We start from the raw sequence: 19,692 nt of genomic DNA on the forward strand, positions 1-19,692 counted from the left end.
AGTGGAAAAGCCTCCCCATTGTCTTTTCCTTCACAAATCCTGTCTTAAGGGTATGTCTGTGTTTGAACAGGGTGTGGGCCTGTGACCTGGCCCAGGAACTAAGTATTTATCACTACAAAAGAATGGCCAGGCTCCCCAGGCAATCCAATCAAGTAACCTGCCAGACAGGAGATAAACAAGGACAAGAGAAAAACAACATGCAAATTTCTGTTTAGACCGCCTTTTTCTGTGATGTAGGTATGATGTATCTGAGGGGTGGCCTTAGGTTACACCCCTTCTGTGATGTATGTATGTATGTTTCTGGGGGTGGTCTTGATATAAAAAGGTAAAGGTACCCCTGCCCGTACGGGCCAGTCTTGCCAGACTCTGGGGTTGTGCGCTCATCTCACTCTATAGGCCGGGAGCCAGCGCTGTCCGCAGACACTTCCGGGTCACGTGGCCAGCGTGACAAGCTGCATCTGGCGAGCTAGCGCAGCACACGGAACGCCGTTTACCTTCCCGCTGGTAAGCGGTCCCTATTTATCTACTTGCACCTGGGGGTGCTTTCGAACTGCTAGGTTGGCAGGCGCTGGGACCGAACGACAGGAGCGCACCCCGCCGTGGGGATTCGAACCGCCGACCTTTTGATCGGCAAGTCCTAGGCGCTGAGGCTTTAACCCACAGCGCCACCCGCGTCCCCTGGTCTTGATATACAGGGTGGCAATTTCAAAAGTCTTTATAAGGCCCTGCACACTATTTTTCTGGGTCCTCCTCCTTTCCTGTATGTGAGGGGAGCACCCTGTTGCAACAGTTCAATAAAGATCAGGCTTACTAGCTGCTTTGCTTCTCAATATTCTCTGGTTGGCCTCTGTTATTTTCTCCTACCAATAGGGAACCCAAGTAAGGACTCTATATGGGCTCTTGGATACCCCATTAGGGAAAAGGGCAATTTTTTATTTACAACAGGGTAAATTAATTATTATTGAGACTTTTTTTTTTTTTTTGGTAAAATGACTTCATGTTTGTTGTTTTTGTTGTTTACAGTCCAACAGTGGAGTTGGCAAGTGAGGCAAGCAGGCGTCGCAGCCCCTAGTATGTGGGTGTGTGGATATCATTTTGTGCAGGGGAGCCTGAAAGCAAAATAGGCTTTCCAAATTCGGGGAAGTGAAACTGGCTTCTATTAACTGCAGGAGGAAGTGTCACAGCCAAAAGAAAAGAAAAGCCTTTCTTCTGCAACTGAAACAAGAGTTCCCAAGACACAACGCAGACGGGAATGTGGGTTTTCCTGCCACTTTGATGGCTGCTTTCAACTCTTCGCTGTGGCTGATCCGTCTCTTCCTACAGCTCCACCTCTTCCTGCAAACCCCTGGTGAGTCTGGAACAAACAAACTCGTAAATGCCTTTAAATCGACTAGGACCTGCTTTCTGAGCTTAGTGAATCCCGGTGAAACACGCTCTCTAGGGAGGGAAGTGATTTGTGGCTTCACGCTGCTTGCGTGCAGTACAAACCCAGATGAAGAGGACCTTTCAAGTCTCTTCATTGCGGTCCATTTCAGATCCTTCCAGAGTTGGGTTCAACAGTTTATTGATAGGGTTGCCACTGGATCTCCAGAAGATTAGGACCTGAGACTCAGAGGGTGGCAGTTAGGGCCTCCATAGGGGTAGATGCTAGAAGGAGCAATTTCTCAAGGGCTACTGGACATGTTGACTACATTAACACATAAGTGCATTGAGGTTGAATCCTGACAAGACAGAAGTACTGTTTTGGGGGGACAAGGGGCGGACGGGTGTGGGGGACTCCCTGGTCCTGAATGGGGCAACTGTGCCCCTGAAGGACCAGGTGTGCAGCCTGGGAGTCATTTTGGACTCTTTGGTCAATTCTGTGTCCAGGGCAGCTGTCTACCAGCTCCATCTAGTACGCAGGCTGAGACCCTACCTGCCTGTGGACTGTCTTGCCAGAGTGGTGCATGCTCTGGTTATCTCCCGCTTGGACTACTGCAATATGCTCTATGTGGGGCTACCTTTGAAGGTGACCTGGAATCTACAACTAATCCAGAATGCGGCAGCTAGACAGGTGAGTGGGAGCGGCCGCCAAGACCACATAACACTGGTCCTGAGAGATCTGCATTGGCTCCCAGTACGTTTTCAAGCACAATTCAAAGTGTTGGTGCTGACCTTTAAAGCCCTAAACGGCCTCGGTCCAGTATACCTGAAGGAGCGTCTCCACCCCCATCGTTCTGCCCGGACGCTGAGGTGCAGCTCTGAGGGCCTTCTGGCAGTTCCCTCCCTGCGAGAAGTGACGTTACAGGGAACCAGGCAGGGGGTCTTCTCGGTGGTGGCGCCTGCCCTATGGAACGCTCTCCCATCAGATGTCAAGGCAATAAACAACTATTTTACTTTTAAAGGACAACTGAAGGCGGCCCTGTTTAGGGAAGTTTTTAATGTCTGATGCTGTATTGTTTTTAACACTCAATTGGGAGCCACCGAGAGTGGCTGGGGAAACTCAGCCAGATGAGCGGGGTATAAATAATAAATTATTATTATATTATTATTATAAAACAGCCTGTTGGATCAGACCAGTGACCCATCTAGTCCAGCACTGTGTTCTCACGGCAGCCGGCCAGATGCTTAGGGGAAAAGAGCCTGCAAGCAGAATTCGAACACAAGACCTTCTCCCCTCCTGCAGATTCCAGCAACTGGTATTCAGACACATGCTGCCTCCAAGAATGGAGGAAAGGACATCAGGGCTAGTAGCCATTGGTCATTCTTATCCTGCAAGAACGTGTCTAACCCTCTTAAAAGCCTGCAAAGTTGGTGGCCGTCAACAAATAATTCTTTCAATACATTAGTTGCCGGTGACCGGTTAGGGAGCATGCCCCTGAATATCATTGGCATCTGTCTGTCTCAGGAGACAGTGGAGGAGTGTGCCTTTAAGGGTGAAGCCAAACTGTTGGAAGATTGCAGCACCTGCTGTGGACATAGAGACCGACAGGGGAGAGACATGTTTTGTTGCGCCTGGGGCAGATGAAGGCGTCCGGTTTCGCCGACGCAGATGCACCAGGGCGTTTCTTCTCTGCGCTCCTCCCAGCGGTCATTTGTCCTCTGGTGATTGCTATGGATGTATCCCCACAGTTATTTCTGCTGCATCACCCAAGTGACCTCCCCGGGGTGCAGGCCTGGGCAGTGTGTATAGAGGTCCTAGGCTGCCCAGACGACAAGACCCTCCTGCTTGGCCTCACTGATGTGGTCCAAAGGAAAGCAGAGCAAGGCGTTTGGCTCCAGCTTGGCTGCAGGAGTAGCTGGAATGAGGTGGACAAGGCGCCATCCAACCTCCTTAGGGACTCAACTCTGGATTTTTGTAGGGTTTACTCCTTTTCTTCACCCAAAAAGAGTGGGGTTGGGGGTTGTTCTTCCATGGTTTTGAACTGGAGGTCAAAGGCTGCCTCCAAAGTGATTAAAATGTTTTCAATCAAACAGGGGTGGTAAAAGCAGAATCTGGAGAGGAACCAGAACTCTATGATGTTCTTTCAGATGCCACCCTTGTAAAGGTCAAGCAGGAACCGAAATTTCTATCTGCATCCCCTGGAGAGAGCATCACCCTGCACTGCCAACTGACCCGGGCAATTGTCCACCCTACAGTGTCATGGTACAAGGAGTCCCAAGCTCTTGACACAGGAACTGATTCCCGCGTGAGAAGACTCCATCCTGACTCGCAAACAGACTTCTCCATCCTCATCCCCAACATAGAACTCCAGGATGCTGGGACCTATTACTGTACGAAGGAAATCTTTGGAATGAAGAGGAAGGGGAAAGGCAGTGTGGTTTCTGTGGTGGGTAAGTGACTGACAAATTGTTCTTAACATTGGTGGGGAAGAACATTATCTCCAAGCAGTGACAGCCTCCAGGGCTGCCTTCCTGTGTTTTCCCAGAATTTCATTTCCTTCGAATGAAGATCAGCAGGGACTGTTGGGTCTTTATTTACACATATAAAGGTAAAGGGACCCCTGACCATTAGGTCCAGTCGTGGCCGACTCTGGGGTTGCGGCGCTCATCTCGCTTTACTGGCCGAGGAGCCGGCGTACAGCTTCCAGGTCATGTGGCCAGCATGACTAAGCCGCTTCTGGCGGAAACGCCGTTTACCTTCCCGCTGGAGTGGTACCTATTTATCTACTTGCACTTTGACGTGCTTTCGAACTGCTAGGTTGGCAGGAGCAGGGGCCGAGCAACAGGAGCTCACCCCATCGTGGGGATTCGAACCGCCGACCTTCTGATTGGCAAGTCCTAGGCTCTTTGGTTTAACCCACAGCGAATACATAAAATCGTAGAATTGTAGTTTGGAAGGGACCGATTCTGCAATTCTCCCCCAGGAGGATACCTTAGGAAAGGTGGGGTCACCAGGCTATTTCTCAAGGGACCAGCAAGGCTTATTTTTACGACTATAAGCTGTCTGTTTCCATCCCCGTCAGCACCCTGTCAGTCAAAAGGAGACCCTGGTGACGCAACTTTGGTTGATTTCTTCTTCCCTTCCCTTTTTCCATTTGTGTTGTAACATTTTAGATTGAAGTCATTGCTAGTTACTGCATTTTTAAAAATATATATATATGAACATCGCTTTGGGAGTCTTTCTGGCTGAAGAGTAGGATATAAGTCCTATGAATTAATTAATTAATTAATATTGATCTTTCCTTAAAAGCTCAGAGCACAAAAAGTCCACATTTTAACAATTGGCTTTGTCTGCTCAGTTCCGCCCAAAGTGTGGCTGAAAATGGACCCTCCCTCATCTGTCCGGGTGAATGACACTGTGACAGTCACCTGCTACGTGGAAGGCTTTTATCCCAGATACATCATTTTTAACTGGCTGAAGGACCGGGAGAAAACCCCGCTGGAGGCGCCAGTTTTCGAAATCCTGAATCAGGATGGGACCTTCTCCCTTCGGAGTTCCCTGGAAGTGACAGCAACTAAGCGGAACAGCTCTTCTGTGTTCACTTGCCGGGTTGTGCACACCTCCCAGCCCCCCATTAGCAAATCTGCGGTGCTAAAAGTCTTAAGCAGCACAGGTAAGCCTGAACCCCATTTCCCCCAAAAGTATCTGGATATATGTGAGGGCTAAAGGTAAAGGTAAAGGTACCCCTGCCCATATGGGCCAGTCTTGACAGACTCTGGGGTTGTGTGCCCATCTCACTTAAGAGGCCGGGGGCCAGCGCTGTCCGGAGACACTTCCGGGTCACGCGGCCAGCGTGACAAAGCTGCATCTGGCGAGCCAGCGCAGCACACGGAAACGCCGTTTACCTTCCCGCTAGTAAGCGGTCCCTATTTATCTACTTGCACCCGGGGGTGCTTTCGAACTGCTAGGTTGGCAGGTGCTGGGACCAAGCAATGGGAGCGCACCCCGCCGCGGGGATTCGAACCGCTGACCTTTCGATCGGCAAGCCCTAGGTGCTGAGGCTTTTACCCACAGCGCCACCCGCGTCCCTCATGTGAAGGCTGCTTTCTACCAAATCAAACCAATAGCTTGCTCAGCATTGCCTAGTGACGCTGAAGATCTCCATGGCTTCCCAGTCCTGCTACTGGACCTCCCACTAGCCAGAAATAAGGACATTAGTAAGAAGAGCCCTGCTTGTATTGTATCAAATGTTCTTCTCCTCCATCCTTCACCTTCAAGGAAGGTGCTCTGGAGTGCAACTCCCATCAGCCACAGGCAGCCAAACTGTGCTGGCCAGGGCTGATGGGAGTTGTAGTCCAAAACATCTGGAGGGCACCACGTTGGCAAAGGCCGATTTAGTCCCATTCCCTTTTCCCCACAGTGCAGAACAGATGCTATTGAGACACATACTGGCAGAGCAAGGTGGCCAATAGTCCTCTCCTGTTGATGCTTCCTAGCTGCTGGTATTCTGTGGCGTGCTTCCTCTTGACATCATCATCATAATTTATTATTTATACCCCACCCATCTGGTTGGGCTTCCCCAGCCACTCTGGGCGGCTTTCAACAAAATACTGTAATACATCAAACATTAAAAGCTTCCCTAAACATGGAGGACCCACGTAGCTATCTCCACTTCCATCAATTTGTCTTCTCCCCTTTTAAAATCCTCTAAGCCAGTGGTCCTCACCACATCTTGGGGCTAATAATAATAATAATGTTTACAGTTATACCCAAATTAAAATAACCACCAACCCCAATCTACATTTAACCAACCCCAACCCAACAAAAACAAAACAGAGGAACCAAAATTAAAACCATTTAAAACCCCGTATATACAACCTGGGACCATCTTAATGCAACACATGTACTCTTCCAGTGTGGTTTGGGGCCTTCCCCCAAATTGCAGATTGCTTTGGAACGAAGCTACTTTGTCCATCCAGGCCAGTATTGTCTCTCTGATGTCATGGACTGGCTGGGCACAGAGGAATGGTGGGAGGAACTAGCTGGGGAACCAACAAGGGAAGAAGACTCAGAGTCCAAGGATTGGTGGTGGGACAATGTTGAGTGGTCAAAGGGAGAAGACAGAGAAGGGGAAGTGTCAGAAGCTGAATAAGTAACAGGGCTTAATGAGCTGGGAGAGTCTGTGGGAGAGAGGAGGCCAGAATCAGAGGCAGAAGCTGAAGCAGGAGGGAATTGAAGCCAAGAGACAGAGATGAGTCCGGCTGTTGAAGAAGCAAGAGTATCTCTTCCTTCTGCTGTGAGAAGCTCCCCTCTTCACTTGTTCCCCAGAACCAGAAGATGCATGAAAAGGGTGGAGGCGAGGTTGTCTGCATGCTGGCGCAGTCTCTGATTGCTTGGAAAAAGCCCTGGAGAGAACTTAGACAACTGTAGGGAAGCAGAGACTTTCAGTCTCAGCAACTAATTTTAAAGGAGAAAGGCCACTTGGAATGAACTGCTCTGACACTCAGCCAGGTCTATGGAGGTCCTGTTTTAGCTGGTAAAAAGTCAACTCCCAACTTTGAACTGGGCGATTACTGACTGGCTTGTGACATCTGACTTGTGGGGGCTTTCCAGGTTTTGGCTTTAAGCTGGCTACTAGAGATGCTCTTATGCTTGAACTGAGCCAGTGGAGGCTGGTCTATTAGGAAGAATGGGGCACCCCTGAATCTGAGCTCAGCCGACCACCATCTGTCTCCCTTTTTCCTTACAACCAATGCAAGGTTTGGCCTTGTCTCTCAACTTCCTCCTTCTTAAGCTCATCATTGCCTGTTTGTTGAACTCAGCAGGGAAGAGAATTAGGACAAACCTAGAATGTGTTGGCTCTGTCCATCATTGGCCCTGGTGCCCCTGCCTTCCACGCCACCAGTCCGAAAGGGCACCAGTCACCACTGCCGAACTTGTGACCTTCTGAAAGCAAAGCGTGTGGTGGCTCTTTCTCTGTGGAAACTCCCTGAAGGTTGCCCAATGCAAGTGACTCATGATGAACGCAAGGGTTCATGGAAAGTGTCTTCTGTTGCCAACACCAACACTTTCCAGCAAAGTAACATGTCGCCAAGGCAACCGTCTCCATAGGCAACTTTTTTGGCACAATCCCAATTTCCGCGGAGTGTTGACGGAGAGCTCTGTGCAGTCCCATTGGCAGACGGCAACCACCTGCAGCAGCACACCAAGTCTCTCCAAGCACATGGCCAGCGCTTCAACCCTTCTCCAGTCTTATATCTGAAGGAGAGGGCGATGGAAAGGTTTCAGCAAACCATCTTTCGTGCATTATGGATATTTACTGAGGCCTTTTGCAGGTGCCATGAGAGTTTCTGCTGTTCTGGGCTGCATCAATAGAAGTATAGTGTCCAGACCAAGGAAAGTTGTTGTTGCTGTTTTTAGTCATTTAGTCTTGTCCGACTCTTTATGACCCCCTGGACCAGAGCACGCCAGGCACTCCTGTCTTCCACTGCCTTCCACAGTTTGGTCAGACTCATGCTGGTAGCTTCGAGAACACTGTCCAACCATCTCGTCCTCTGTTGTCCCCTTCTCCTTGTGCCCTCCATCTTTCCCAACATCAGGGTCTTTTCCAGGGAGTCTTCTCTTCTCATGAGGTGGCCAAAGTATTGGAGCCTCAGCTTCAGGATCTGTCCTTCCAGTGAGCATTCAGGGCTGATTTCCTTCAGAATGGAGAGGTTGGATCTTCTTGCAGTCCATGGGACTCTCAAGAGTCTCCTCCAGCACCATAATTCAAAAGCATCCATTCTTTGGCGATCAGCCTTCTTCATGGTCCTGCTCTCACTTCCATACATCATACTGGGAAAACCATAGCTTTAACTATACAGACCTTTGTTGGGAACGTGGTGTCTCTGCTTTTTAAGATGCTGCCTAGGTTTGTCATTACTTTTCTCCCAAGAAGCAGGCGTCTTTTAATTTCATGACTGCTGTCACCATCTGCAGTGATCATGGAGCCCAAGAAAGTAAAATCTCTCACTGCCTCCATTTCTTCCCCTTCTATTTGCCAGGAGGTGATGGGCCCAGTGGCCATGATCTTAGTTTTATTGAGGTTGAGCTTCAGACCATATTTTGCGCTCTCCTCTTTCACCCTCATTAAAAGGTTCTTTAATTCCTCCTCACTTTCTGCCATCAAGGTTGTGTCATCTGCATATCAGGAAAGTTGCAGTACCACTCTATTCAGCCTTGATCAGACCACACCTGGAATACAGTGGTACATCCGATTATGAACTTAATTCATTCTGGAGGTCCGGTCTTAACCCCAAACCATTCTTAACCTGAGGCGCGGTTTCGCTAATGGGGCCTCCCGCTGCTGTCATGCCACCAGTGCGCGACTTCTGCTTGCATCCCAGGGCAAAGTTCACTACCAGGAGCACCTGCTTCCAGGTTAGCGGAGCTCGTTACCCAAAGCGTTTGTAAGGAGGACAGTACGTAACCCGAGGTTCTACTGTACTGTGTCCAATTCTGGGCACCACAATTTAAAGATGTTGACAAGCTGGAAGGTATGCAGAGGAGGGCAACCACGATGACCAAGCGTCTGGAAAACAAGCCTTATGAGGAACGGTTGAGGGAGCTAGGAATGTTTAGCCTGGGAAAGAGGAGACTGAGAGGAGATGCGATAGCCACCTTCAAAGATCTCAAAGGCTGTCACATGGAAGATGGAGCAAGCTTGTTCTCTCTTGCTCTGAAGGGTAGGACTCAAACCAATGGCTTCAGTTTACATAAAAGGAGATTCTGTCACGGTCGGTTCACGGGCGATCGAAGTCCCAGCAGGGGACGTCAGGACCGGGGGCAAGATGGCGGGGTGGGAGCAGGAGCAGGGGTCCAGAAGCCAGGGGTCAGGAAGCCAAGAGTCCGAGGGTCAGAGAGCCAGGAGTCACGAAGCCAAGGGCCCAAGGATCAGGAAGCAAGGAGTCAAGAAGTCAAGGGTCAGAGGATCAGGAAGCAAGAAGCCAAATGCAGCAAGGCAGGAAAGGTGTTGCTGTGGCAAAAAGCTGAAGGGAAATGCTGACCTTATAACCATTCCCGGCTGTTGCCACCAGGTGCTGTGAGTTACCAATCGGCCTCACCTTGCCTCTTCAGAACAAAGTTAGGAAGGCCCCAGTCCTGCAGAGTCCTATTGGTCACAGGGCCTGGCTCCTGCACACACTCCTGACACAAGGGCTGTCACATGGAAGAGAGAGCAAGCTTGTTCTCTCTTGCTCCGGAGGGTAGGACTCAAACCAATGGCTTCAAGTTACGAAAAAGATTATTCCGACTAAACACCAGGAAGAACTTTCTGACAGTAAGAGCTGTTTGAAAGTGGAGAAGTCTCCCTGGGGAGGTGGTGGACTCTCCTTCCTTGGAGGTTTCTAAGCAGAGGTTGGGTGGCCATCTGTCAGGGATGCTTTAGCTGAGATTCCTGCATTGCAGGGGGCTGGACTAGATTGACCTTGGGGCTCCCTTCCAACTCTGCAATTCTATGATTCTACTGGTGAGCACACTGGCTCCCACAGAGATCACGCTGGCGACCCCTGCGCTAGTAGGGCAATTAAGAAAAACACATGTAAGTAGAAACTTTCCACAGAGGATCATCGGGGAGAAATCAGATGAGAAAGCCTGCCAGTTCCTAACACTTCATGCCAACTTTCAAAACTGTGAAGAGCTAGAACCAGCAGCTCGCCTCCATGGAGAAGATGCCCTTGTCTGCCCGCATACTGCTTTTCTGACCTTATTGTCCTATAGCTGCAACACTGCAGACTTTCCCTCCTCTACCCCCTTTGGCTTTGCTTGGATCTGGGGTTCAAATAAATGTATCAGCTCTCCCTGCCACCAGCCAGCCGTACCAGGGTGGACCTGAATTGGGGCCTCCAGACCGTCATGATTTTGCAGGAAGGATATGAGCACAGGCCATATCTTTAGGTGTGCACATTTAAAGTGAATTAAAGACTGTCACGCTTCCCCAATTGGTCAGGATCATCCCCTGGAGGACAGTGGGATTATCTAGGGCAGTGATGGCGAACCTTCGAGAGACCGAGTGCCCAAAGTGCAACCCAAAGCCCACTTATTTATTGCAAAGTGCCAACATGGCAATCTACCGTATTTTTCGCCCCATAAGACGCACCTGACCACAAAACGCACCTAGTTTTTAGAGCAGGAAAACAAGGGGGGGGGGGATTCTGACTCAAATGTTGTACTGAACTGTTTAAAACAACAAAGCGGGTGGCTCCTGTCTGCTTTGCTGCTTTAAAGCGAGCCACGGTATATAATGAAGAGAATGGGGAAAGGATAGACATTCCATTACAATGTAGCTGTTTTCATTATCACTGGGAAGTCAGTATTGGCAGCGGTCACATAAACTAAAATTTGAGCATTTTACTGTTATTAATCAAGAATGGTAATAGTCAGGGAGAGAACCAGGGCTGTGCAAATGAGAAGTGCTTGCAGTATGGAGGAACAGCAAAGAGATCAAATGATTGCGCTCCGGTTCCTAAATCTGTGAAGATTTCTCAAAACAGGCATGGTTGTTTTGAAAGGAAGATTCAAAGAGTGGGAAATGGAATGACTGAGCAAAGAAGAGAGAAGGGGAAAAGGGCAGATAAATAGCTTCCATTCAGCACCAAGAGAAAACAATGTTTTTGGTCTGGTATAGGTGGACTGTACTTATAAGAATTTGTATAATGAATTATAGATTTGGAGTGGGAGCGGCCGCCGAGACCATATCACACCGGTCTTGAAAGACCTACATTGGCTCCCAGTACGTTTCCGAGCACAATTCAAAGTGTTGGTGCTGACCTTTAAAGCCCTAAATGGCCTCGGTCCAGTATACCTGAAGGAGCGTCTCCACCCCCATTGTTCTGCCTAGACACTGAGGTCCAGCTCCGAGGGCCTTCTGGTGGTTCCCTCACTGCGAGAAGTGAGGTTACAGGGAACCAGGCAGAGGGCCTTCTCGGTAGTGGCGCCCTCCCTGTGGAACGCCCTCCCATCAGATGTCAAAGCAATAAACAACTACCTGACATTCAGAAGACATCTGAAGGCAGCCCTGATCAGGGAAGTTTTTTAATATGTGACATTTTAGTGTATTTTTCATCTTTGTTGGAAGCCGCCCAGAGTGGCTGGGGAAACCCAGCCAGATGGGCGGGGTACAAATAAATAATAATAATAATAATAATAATAATAATAATAATAATAATAGTGGACTATCAGTGCCTCTTTTCAGCAATAAAGATTAGCTCTGGCAGTCCCACCCTGAGTGAGGGAAGGCTGGGCCGGCAAGTAGGAGTGGGATTGTGCTGCTCCGCTAGACAGCATTGCTGCTTGCACGGGAACAGGAGCTGGATCAAGGCTGCTCAGCTGGGGAGGTGCAGGCTCCGTCACACTTTGAGGGGTTCGTGGCTGCACTCTCCTCAAGGGAGAAGTTTAAAGGAGCCCCCACCTCCGCATCAGATCCCCTGCAACCCCGTGAAGGCAGCCAGGCTGAATAGTTGCTGGGGTCAAGGAAGGTGGAGGCAGCCCGGAAGCTGCACCTGAGAGCCCCTGCACCACCTGAAGGCAGCCAGGCGCTCCTCAGCTGAGCTGCCCGATCCCGCTCCTACTTGCATGCAAGCAAGGGTGGAGGCGGGGATCTCAGTGTGTAGCCTCCATTCCACCTCTGAGAGATCCCTGCCTCTACTCCTGCTTGAACGCGAGCCCTCCTCTCCACTCCACACCCACCACGGAAGCTATGGCCCTGCGTGGCCAACTGTGTGCGTACCCACAGAGAGTTCTCTCTCTGTCACGAATGCCATAGGTTCATCACCACTGATCTAGGAGGCAAGGGGGTGGCAGAGGGTACTACAAATGACTCATGGACAGCTATTGCTGGATCAAGTTCCCTTTTGTGAATTACCGTATTTTTCGCTCTATAAGATGCACCTAGTTTTTGAAGGAGGAGGAAAACAAGAAAAAAAAAACATTCTGAAGCCAGAAGCCAGAACAGCAAGAGGGATCTGGCTTCTGGGATAGCCTCTTGCTGTCCCGGCTTATGGGATAGCTGCACACAGCTTCTCCCGGGCAGGGGGATGACGGCTCCCCATGCCCGGAAGAGGCTGCGCGGGGCTGAACCAGAAGCCAGGACAGCAAGCGGGAACGCTGCGCAGTGATCCCTCTTGCTGTCCTGGCTTATGGCATAGCCGTGCACAGCCACTTCTGGGCAGCGGGAGAAGGCTCCCCCACGAGCCACACTCCCTTTGAAGAGCACACAGTGTGTGCGACTCTTGGGGGCTTTCCCCCAAGGAGGGAGAAGGGCAGCCCTTCTCCCTCCTCGGGGAAAAGCCCCCAAGATGCGCGCACACGCTCCACGCAGCTCTTTAAAGGCAGCGCTGAGCAGAGCCTCCCGCCTGCATTCGCTCCATAAGACACACACACATTTCCCCTTACTTTTTAGGAGGGGAAAAGTGTGTCTTATAGAGCAAAAAATGCAGTAGTTTTCACTGGATTTTGAATAAACGTGCAATTAATCATCACCCTTTTGCTAGCCCCACAATCCCAGAATAAAGGGGCTCCTTTCTCCAAAGTACTTTTTGTAAGGTTCCAATGAATATTATTTTCTTTCAGTTTTTGCATCCCAAGCGGTGTTGGTGCTGGGAGGGAGGTTTTTTTTAAAATGTTTCCTGGAAAAGAAACCTATAATTGTGAATAACAAACAAGAGCTGATCTGCCGTTCTTTCTTAACAGGTGAAGGACATCTATTCTCCAGTTCTGCTTTCTGGATTGGATTTATCGTAAATAAGGTCATAGCTGCTTTCTTGCTCCTATGTCTTTTCCTGAGAAAACAGCATCGCAAGAGGAATCCCTAACATTATGGGAGTGAATGAAAACACCAGGCCTTTATTTGCTGCAGCGGATGAGAAGGTTGTAACCAACACACAAGAAGCAGCTGAAATCAGTTTGCAAACTTTAAAAGAGAGATGTTAGTGGGAAGCTATTGAATGCATTTCTGTTTGTGACAATTTGTAAGCGTGATGTTATAGGGAGCTCAACAGCACATTATACATAAATGAAACTTGGGGAAGAGGGATCTGCAAGGCAAGGCAAAAAAAATAAAAATGGTTACAGGAAAGACAAAATAGGATGTGAATATGCAGCTTTTCAACTTAACTTGACAGAATATTGTTGCATGCCACCCCCCTTACAGAGCACTGCAAGATTCCAGTGGTTCTAGGCACTTACCTGGGGTTCGTGTTTTATTTTGGAAATGAGGTAGAGACAGTAGAGACTACAGTGCCTTTATTATAGGTAAAGGTACCCCTGCCCGTACGGGCCAGTCTTGACAGACTCTAGGGTTGTGCGCCCATCTCACTCAAGAGGCCGGGGGCCAGCGCTGTCCGCAGACACTTCTGGGTCACGTGGCCAGCGTGACATCGCTGCTCTGGCGAGCCAGAGCCGCACACGGAAACAGCGTTTACCTTCCCGCTAGTAAGCGGTCCCTATTTATCTACTTGCACCCGGGAGTGCTTTCGAACTGCTAGGTGGGCAGGAGCTGGGACTGAAAGACGGGAGCTCACCCCGCCGCGGGGATTCGAACCGCCGACCATGCGATCGGCAAGCCCTAGGCGCTGAGGTTTTACCCACAGTGCCACCCGCATCCCTCTATAGGGGGTTTACTTACACATATATATGACTTGAGCCTATGTTGGAGGAGCTCACAGCATTAACATGCCAAGCCAATTCAGACAGGCATCAGCCAGATCTCTGAGCCTTTCTCCAGCTAGCCGCATCTACCAGAGTGCAACCTTTCCCCTCCAGGTCACAAACCCTGGCTTTGATTCTTCTAACTCACTCTAATCTGAGGGCTCATCACATTCCTTTTGTCCTCCTAATGGCCCATCACCCCAGGCGATTTCCTGGTCAGGAGAGTGGCCTGGCTTATATTTTAAGGTTTGGCTTGATTAAATTCTAACACTTACTAGACCCAAGAATTTAGGATGTCTAGCACCCACAAACAAATAACCATGTTGACTATTGCTCAAATAACTATGGAAAGTGCTGCTGGAAAGAATCTGATAGCCAGCCACAGAGCACAGAGTTAGGTGACACTACAGCATCCTTTTCTGGTGAGCTGGAGAAGATTGCCCCACAAGGCTGAGAACCAACACAGACCCCTTGGAGGATGAATCAAACACTCCATAGGTCTAGGCCCTTAAGTTGTTGGCAGGATCCTCTGGAGCCAAGGTCGAGGATCTTCTTAAGGGGCTGGCCTAGAGAGACCTGCTGAAGAAACCCGCCAGCTGTGGAGCAACCCATCTTCAGAAACACTGGTGCCAAATGGTCTGGGTCCAGGCTGAAGCAAGACATGACATGGCATCTATGGACCCATAGTCAATGTGTGACTTTTGTGAAAGGGGTCTCCGCTTAAGGAAGCCCCGAAACTCCTTTATTACCAGCAGCTGTGATCTCGGAAGCAGATAGGATCTACTTCTTGAGCCTTACAAATGCTGGAAACAGATTTTTGGCTCCTGAGTCTAGCACCCTTCCCTGAACTCCCTGCAATATTGACCGTGGGACTTTTGCACAACTTGCCTCTGGATCACATTTTGAACCTAGACCGGTTCACTGTGCTTTAGCCTTAGTTTGTCTGGATTGCACTGCACCTTCAACACTGATGCACTTGGCAAGTATTTTGCAAAGAAGTTCACGCCTTGCCCTGCTCATAAATTCTTGGAGCAAATTTGAATGTCACCGAGAAAGAGGGTTTTTTTTTCCCTGCCAGGGCAGCCCAGGAGCTCCATACACACTGCCCAGCTTTCTGCCCTGACGCCACTTCAGTGCTGCAGTCGATTCACTACACTGCAAAGGCGGGCAAAGTCTAGCCACCGTCTGCAGAAACACTTAGATATCGTTATGGGGCAGCTGCTGTTCCGAAAACACAATTTGCCTTTTGAGTCAGGTTCCTGTTTTGCTGTTAGGGACATTTTTTATTCTTATGCATACCTCAATAAGTTATTCTATAAGGTGTGCTATATACAGCAGTTATCTGTTAGGAGTCATTCTGCAAAGAAACAGAAAAGATGATTGCAAGTTTAAGAACCTTTTCTGTGAGTTCTGGGTTTGGTTTTCTAGGCTGATTAGACACAGCTGGTGATGTGTATAAAAGAAAAGAAGTCGCAGTTTGAATTTTGCCTGCAGAGAGAGAACACCCACATGCTTTGTGTTTGTTGTTTTTGTATAGCTGTAATAAAACCTTTGTTTGAATTTTTACACTGGTCTCGTGGCCCTGTCGTCTGCCACCAGAAGAAAAACTGCCTCTAACATTATCAGCCAATGAACTTCACAAGTGATCCAAATGTTTCTATTACTTTTGTCCCAACGTAGCTTCCCGTGATGGAAGGGGCGCTCCTTTTGTTGCCTGAAGGCACCATGTTTTAGCAGATGCTTCCACTTACAGAAAGCGATGCTTCCCCCTCTTTCACTGCCCTCTGTGTTGCTCCAACCTCCCAAAGCAGATTTTCATGAGACACGGGGAAGGGAGCAGTGGCAAAAACAGCTCTGACACAAAGCCCCCTCTGTGGATGGAACTCCTCTTTCAGGTGTTTGGAAAAGTCTGCAACCGCAGCTGAATGGTGGATCAGGCAGCATACTGCCTACTCAGATGAACCCCTCGTTAATAAACAATAAAATATGGAAACCCAGCAAAAAGTCTGAAATAATTTTTATTTTTAAATTATCAACTTTAATGCATTAACAAATGTAAGCCTCAAATGTGTGTGTGCTTATTGATCTGCCTCTCTCCGTGTCATATCTATATCCATTTTGAAATACAGTGGTACCTCGGGTTACGAACCTAATTCATTCTGGAGGTCTGTTCCTAACCCGAAGCGTTTTTAACCCGAGGCGTGCTTTCCCACAGAAAGTAATGGAAAATGGATTGATCCATTCCAGACAATGCAAAACAACCCGTAAAACAAAAAGTTAACATGAGTTTTACTATCTAATGCAGGGGTCGGCAACCTGCAGGGGACATTTAATCGGCCCATGGACCCCCGCCGCCCACTTGGTCGACTCCTGTGCACTGTGCTAAACCAGCACAGAGCAGAGCGGGGACCATCTTCCGCGATGCTGGCCGGCTTCCCATTGGCTGCAGGAAGCTCCTGCAGCCAATGGGAAGCTGCGCACGCCTCCTCCGTGCCAGAAGGAACACTGGACATAGCGTTTGTGCATGCGTGCGTGCACTCCAGCCCACCGCGGCTTCTACAGGACCGTGAACCGGCCCAAGCCACAAAAACTTTGCTGACTACTGATCTAATGAGACCACTGATCCATCAAATGAAAGCAATAAAAATGTACTGTACTGTAAAATCAATAAAACAGTACTGATGATTTTTAAAAAATGAAAACCTGGTTTTTTTCTTACCTACACTCATGATAGTCATTGCTTGGATAGGGGGGTTGGGGTCCTCTTCAAGATTCACAATCGGCGATTCCTCTCCTGCCATTCCTCTTTTTTTTTTTACACCACTGCCACCTACACCACCGCTACCTGGTTCAGACTCACTAGATCTCTTCCTTACCAAAAGAGTTTCACTTGAGACTTTTGCCGAAGTTTTAAGATTTGTCTAAAGTGAGACATAGCGAAATCATTGAAAGTGTTTGTGGCATGGCTCACAGCCGCTTTATCAGGGTGGTATTTTTCAACAAAAGCTTGCATTTCAGCCCATTTTGCAAACATCTCTTTGATTTTTGCCGTAGGTACACTTTCTCTGCTCTCCTCCTCCTCCGAAGACATTTCCTCAGCCGCCGCCTTTTGCTGCTCCAGCAGAATGTTTTGAAGTTCTTCGGCGGTGAGCTCAGCGCCGTGCTCCTCCACTAACTCCTCCACATCAGCACCACTCATCTCCAAGCCCATGGAATTCCCCAGAAACACAATATCCTCCACAAGAGGCACGTCCTCTTCAACAGCCTCCGTTGCATGTTCTGGGACAACATCTGGCCACAATTTCTTCCATGCTGCCTGCAGAGTTTTCTGAGACACATCCCTCCATGCTTTGTCTATCATATGTAAGCAATGGAGGATATTAAAATGATTCTTCCAGAACTCTTTTAGGGTTAGCTCTGTGTCCGAGGTCACCTCAAAGCACCTCTGGAAGACTGCTTTGGTGTAAAGCTTCTTAAAATTAGATATGACCTGCTGGTCCATGGGCTGGATGAGAGAAGCAGTGTTGGGGGGCAAAAACTTTACACTGATGAACGCAAACTCTTCCATCAACTCGTCCTGCAAGCCTGGAGGGTCACTTAAAGCATCATCCATAAGAAGCAGGCACTTAATTGGAAGATTTTTGTCCTGGAGGTATTTTTTCACACTCGGCCCGAACACTTCATGAACCCACTCGATAAAAAATTGCCTGGTTACCCGAGCTTTGCTGTTTGCCCTCCACATCACGTGCAACTTGCTTTTTATGACATTGTTCTTCTTAAATATCCTGGGGTTCTCAGAATGGTAGACTAGCAAAGGCTTCGACTTGAAATCTCCACTTGCATTCGCACATAATAAAAGGGTCAGCCTGTCTTTCATGGGCTTGTGTCCTGGCAACGCTTTCTCGTCCTTTGTGATGTACGTATTCCTTGGCATTCTCTTCCAAAAGAGGCCTGTCTCATGACAGTTGAAAACTTGCTGGGGAGCGAAGCCCAGCGACACAACGTAATCTTTAAATTCCAAAACAAATTGGTCAGCACCTAATTTGTTGGCGCTGGCGGCTTCAGCATGTTTACCGTGGATCCCACTTCTCTTCTTAAATTTTTCGAACCACCCTCTGCTCGCCTTGAAACTCTCGATCTCAGCGCTTGCGCCAGGAGTGTTTGCGACGAGTTGGGCATGCAAATGTAAAGCCTTTTCGCAAATTATGCTCTCAGTAATGCGTTCGCCCGCTAACTGCTTTTCAGTTATCCATATTAAAAGCAATTTTTCCATTTCTTCCATCGTCTGTGTTCGCTGCTTGAGTGTTTTAACACCCTTCGCAACGCTGGCCCCCTTAATGGCATCCTTGTTTTTTAACATGCTACAAATTGTCGATTTGGCCATACCAAACTGCATTGCCAGATCACTTACACGGACCCCACTTTCATGCTTGGAAATGATTTGCTTCTTGACCTCAACCGTTATCACGGTTCTCTTCCCTTTGCTGCTTTTATCCATGTCTGAAGTCCCCCAGTCAATCAGTAAGAAGCTGAACTGGGCTCCACACAATCCCCAAAACAATGGAAGAAGGCAGAGCCCCCCAAAGGGAAGGAGCAAGGCAGAGACAAAGGCACAAGGCAGACTCACATAAACAAATCCCCAAATCCCTTGCAAAATTTTCAACTCCCACCTCCCACAGGGTGGGTGGGTTTACCTGGCCAGGTGCCACCCACCTTGCTACCAGCTTGGGGGGCGGGGCAAGGGCCAGTAAAGGGCTGACGTTTTCTGGCCCAGGCTCACTGCTGGATTTCGCTCTTAGGTAGTGTTCCTTACCTAATGTTTGGGGCTGGGGTGCAACCTGCTGACCCTCCTGCAGCCGGAGCCTAGTAGCGGAGGCCTAGCTCTGGGCCGCGGCAAGGCCTCCTGAGACCTCCCGTGGCCAGAACCCGGTAGCGGAGGCCTCGGTAGGTGCCAGGGGCTAGCTCCGGGCCACAGCTCGGCCTACCGAGGCCTCGTTCACATGCCGAAATAAATTCACAAGCAGGAACACTCAGTTCCGGGTTAAAAGTGTTCGTAACCTGAAAATTCGTAACCAGAGGTACCACTGTAATGAGATGGTGTTGAGGAAATATGAACAAGCCACACTCCCCAGTCTGACTGCCGAAATCCAATTAAAGCTGCCAGATGTGTTCTGACTTTGTTCTTCCTTGCAGGTAGTCTGACAAGAAAACGATTATTTGCCAGCAGGGTATATTCATAAGAGGCCGTGCATCGCTCACTCACTCAACAGTTCTGTGCTTTCATGAAGCTTTGAAATACTGGGAATTCCAAATCTAAACATGAAATCTTCTGAACCTATTACAAAAAGAAAGAAATGTTAATGCTGTACATTCCGCATCCGTTTCAAAAGACTGGGATAGGCAAAAGTAAAGCAGTCCCTTGGGGAATTCCTAATAGAAACCTGCAGTGTTTAAAGGCCAAACGCTCAATGACATTTCAAAGTGTGGAATCAGTAAACATGTTTTCATTTGTTGGAATTTGCCCAGAGTGGCTGTGGCAACCCAATCAGATGGGTGACATATAAATACATATAAATGCATAAATACATTGTTATTTATAGCTGGGGGTGGGTGGGTGCATGCCCTCAGATTCGGAGAGGCAGGAA

General features: G+C 48.8%; 2 protein-coding genes across 11 annotated transcripts in view; one reads left to right on the top strand and one right to left on the bottom strand.

Annotated features, from left to right (window-relative positions):
• Positions 1-1,026: 1,026 nt before the first annotated feature.
• LOC114599952 (immunoglobulin kappa light chain-like) lies at positions 1,027-16,546 on the top strand. Of its 2 annotated transcripts, none has more exons than XM_077929423.1 (5): positions 1,027-1,348; positions 3,457-3,813; positions 4,722-5,036; positions 13,091-13,651; positions 14,012-16,546. In XM_077929423.1, the coding sequence occupies exons 1-4, from the start codon at positions 1,276-1,278 to the stop codon at positions 13,210-13,212; spliced, it is 867 nt and encodes a 288-aa protein (XP_077785549.1). In that variant the 5' UTR covers positions 1,027-1,275; the 3' UTR covers positions 13,213-13,651; positions 14,012-16,546. The 2 variants fall into 2 exon arrangements, with proteins under 2 accessions (XP_077785549.1, XP_077785550.1); XM_077929424.1 differs by having other exon boundaries at positions 1,032-1,348; positions 3,511-3,813.
• The window catches only part of CSNK2A1 (casein kinase 2 alpha 1), a 56,811-nt gene continuing 53,166 nt past the window's right edge, over positions 16,048-19,692 (bottom strand). For all 9 annotated transcript variants that reach the window (XM_077929421.1, XM_077929422.1, XM_077929418.1 and 6 more), the window contains one exon: positions 16,048-19,382. Coding sequence is in view for 7 of the 9 variants with exons in the window: in XM_077929418.1 (XP_077785544.1) it covers positions 16,920-18,545 (1,626 nt within the window). In the remaining 2 variants the exon portion in view is untranslated. The remainder of the gene's footprint in view (positions 19,383-19,692) is intronic.

The sequence above is a fragment of the Podarcis muralis genome, chromosome 5 (assembly GCF_964188315.1).
Source record: "Podarcis muralis chromosome 5, rPodMur119.hap1.1, whole genome shotgun sequence".
NCBI lineage: Eukaryota > Metazoa > Chordata > Lepidosauria > Squamata > Lacertidae > Podarcis > Podarcis muralis.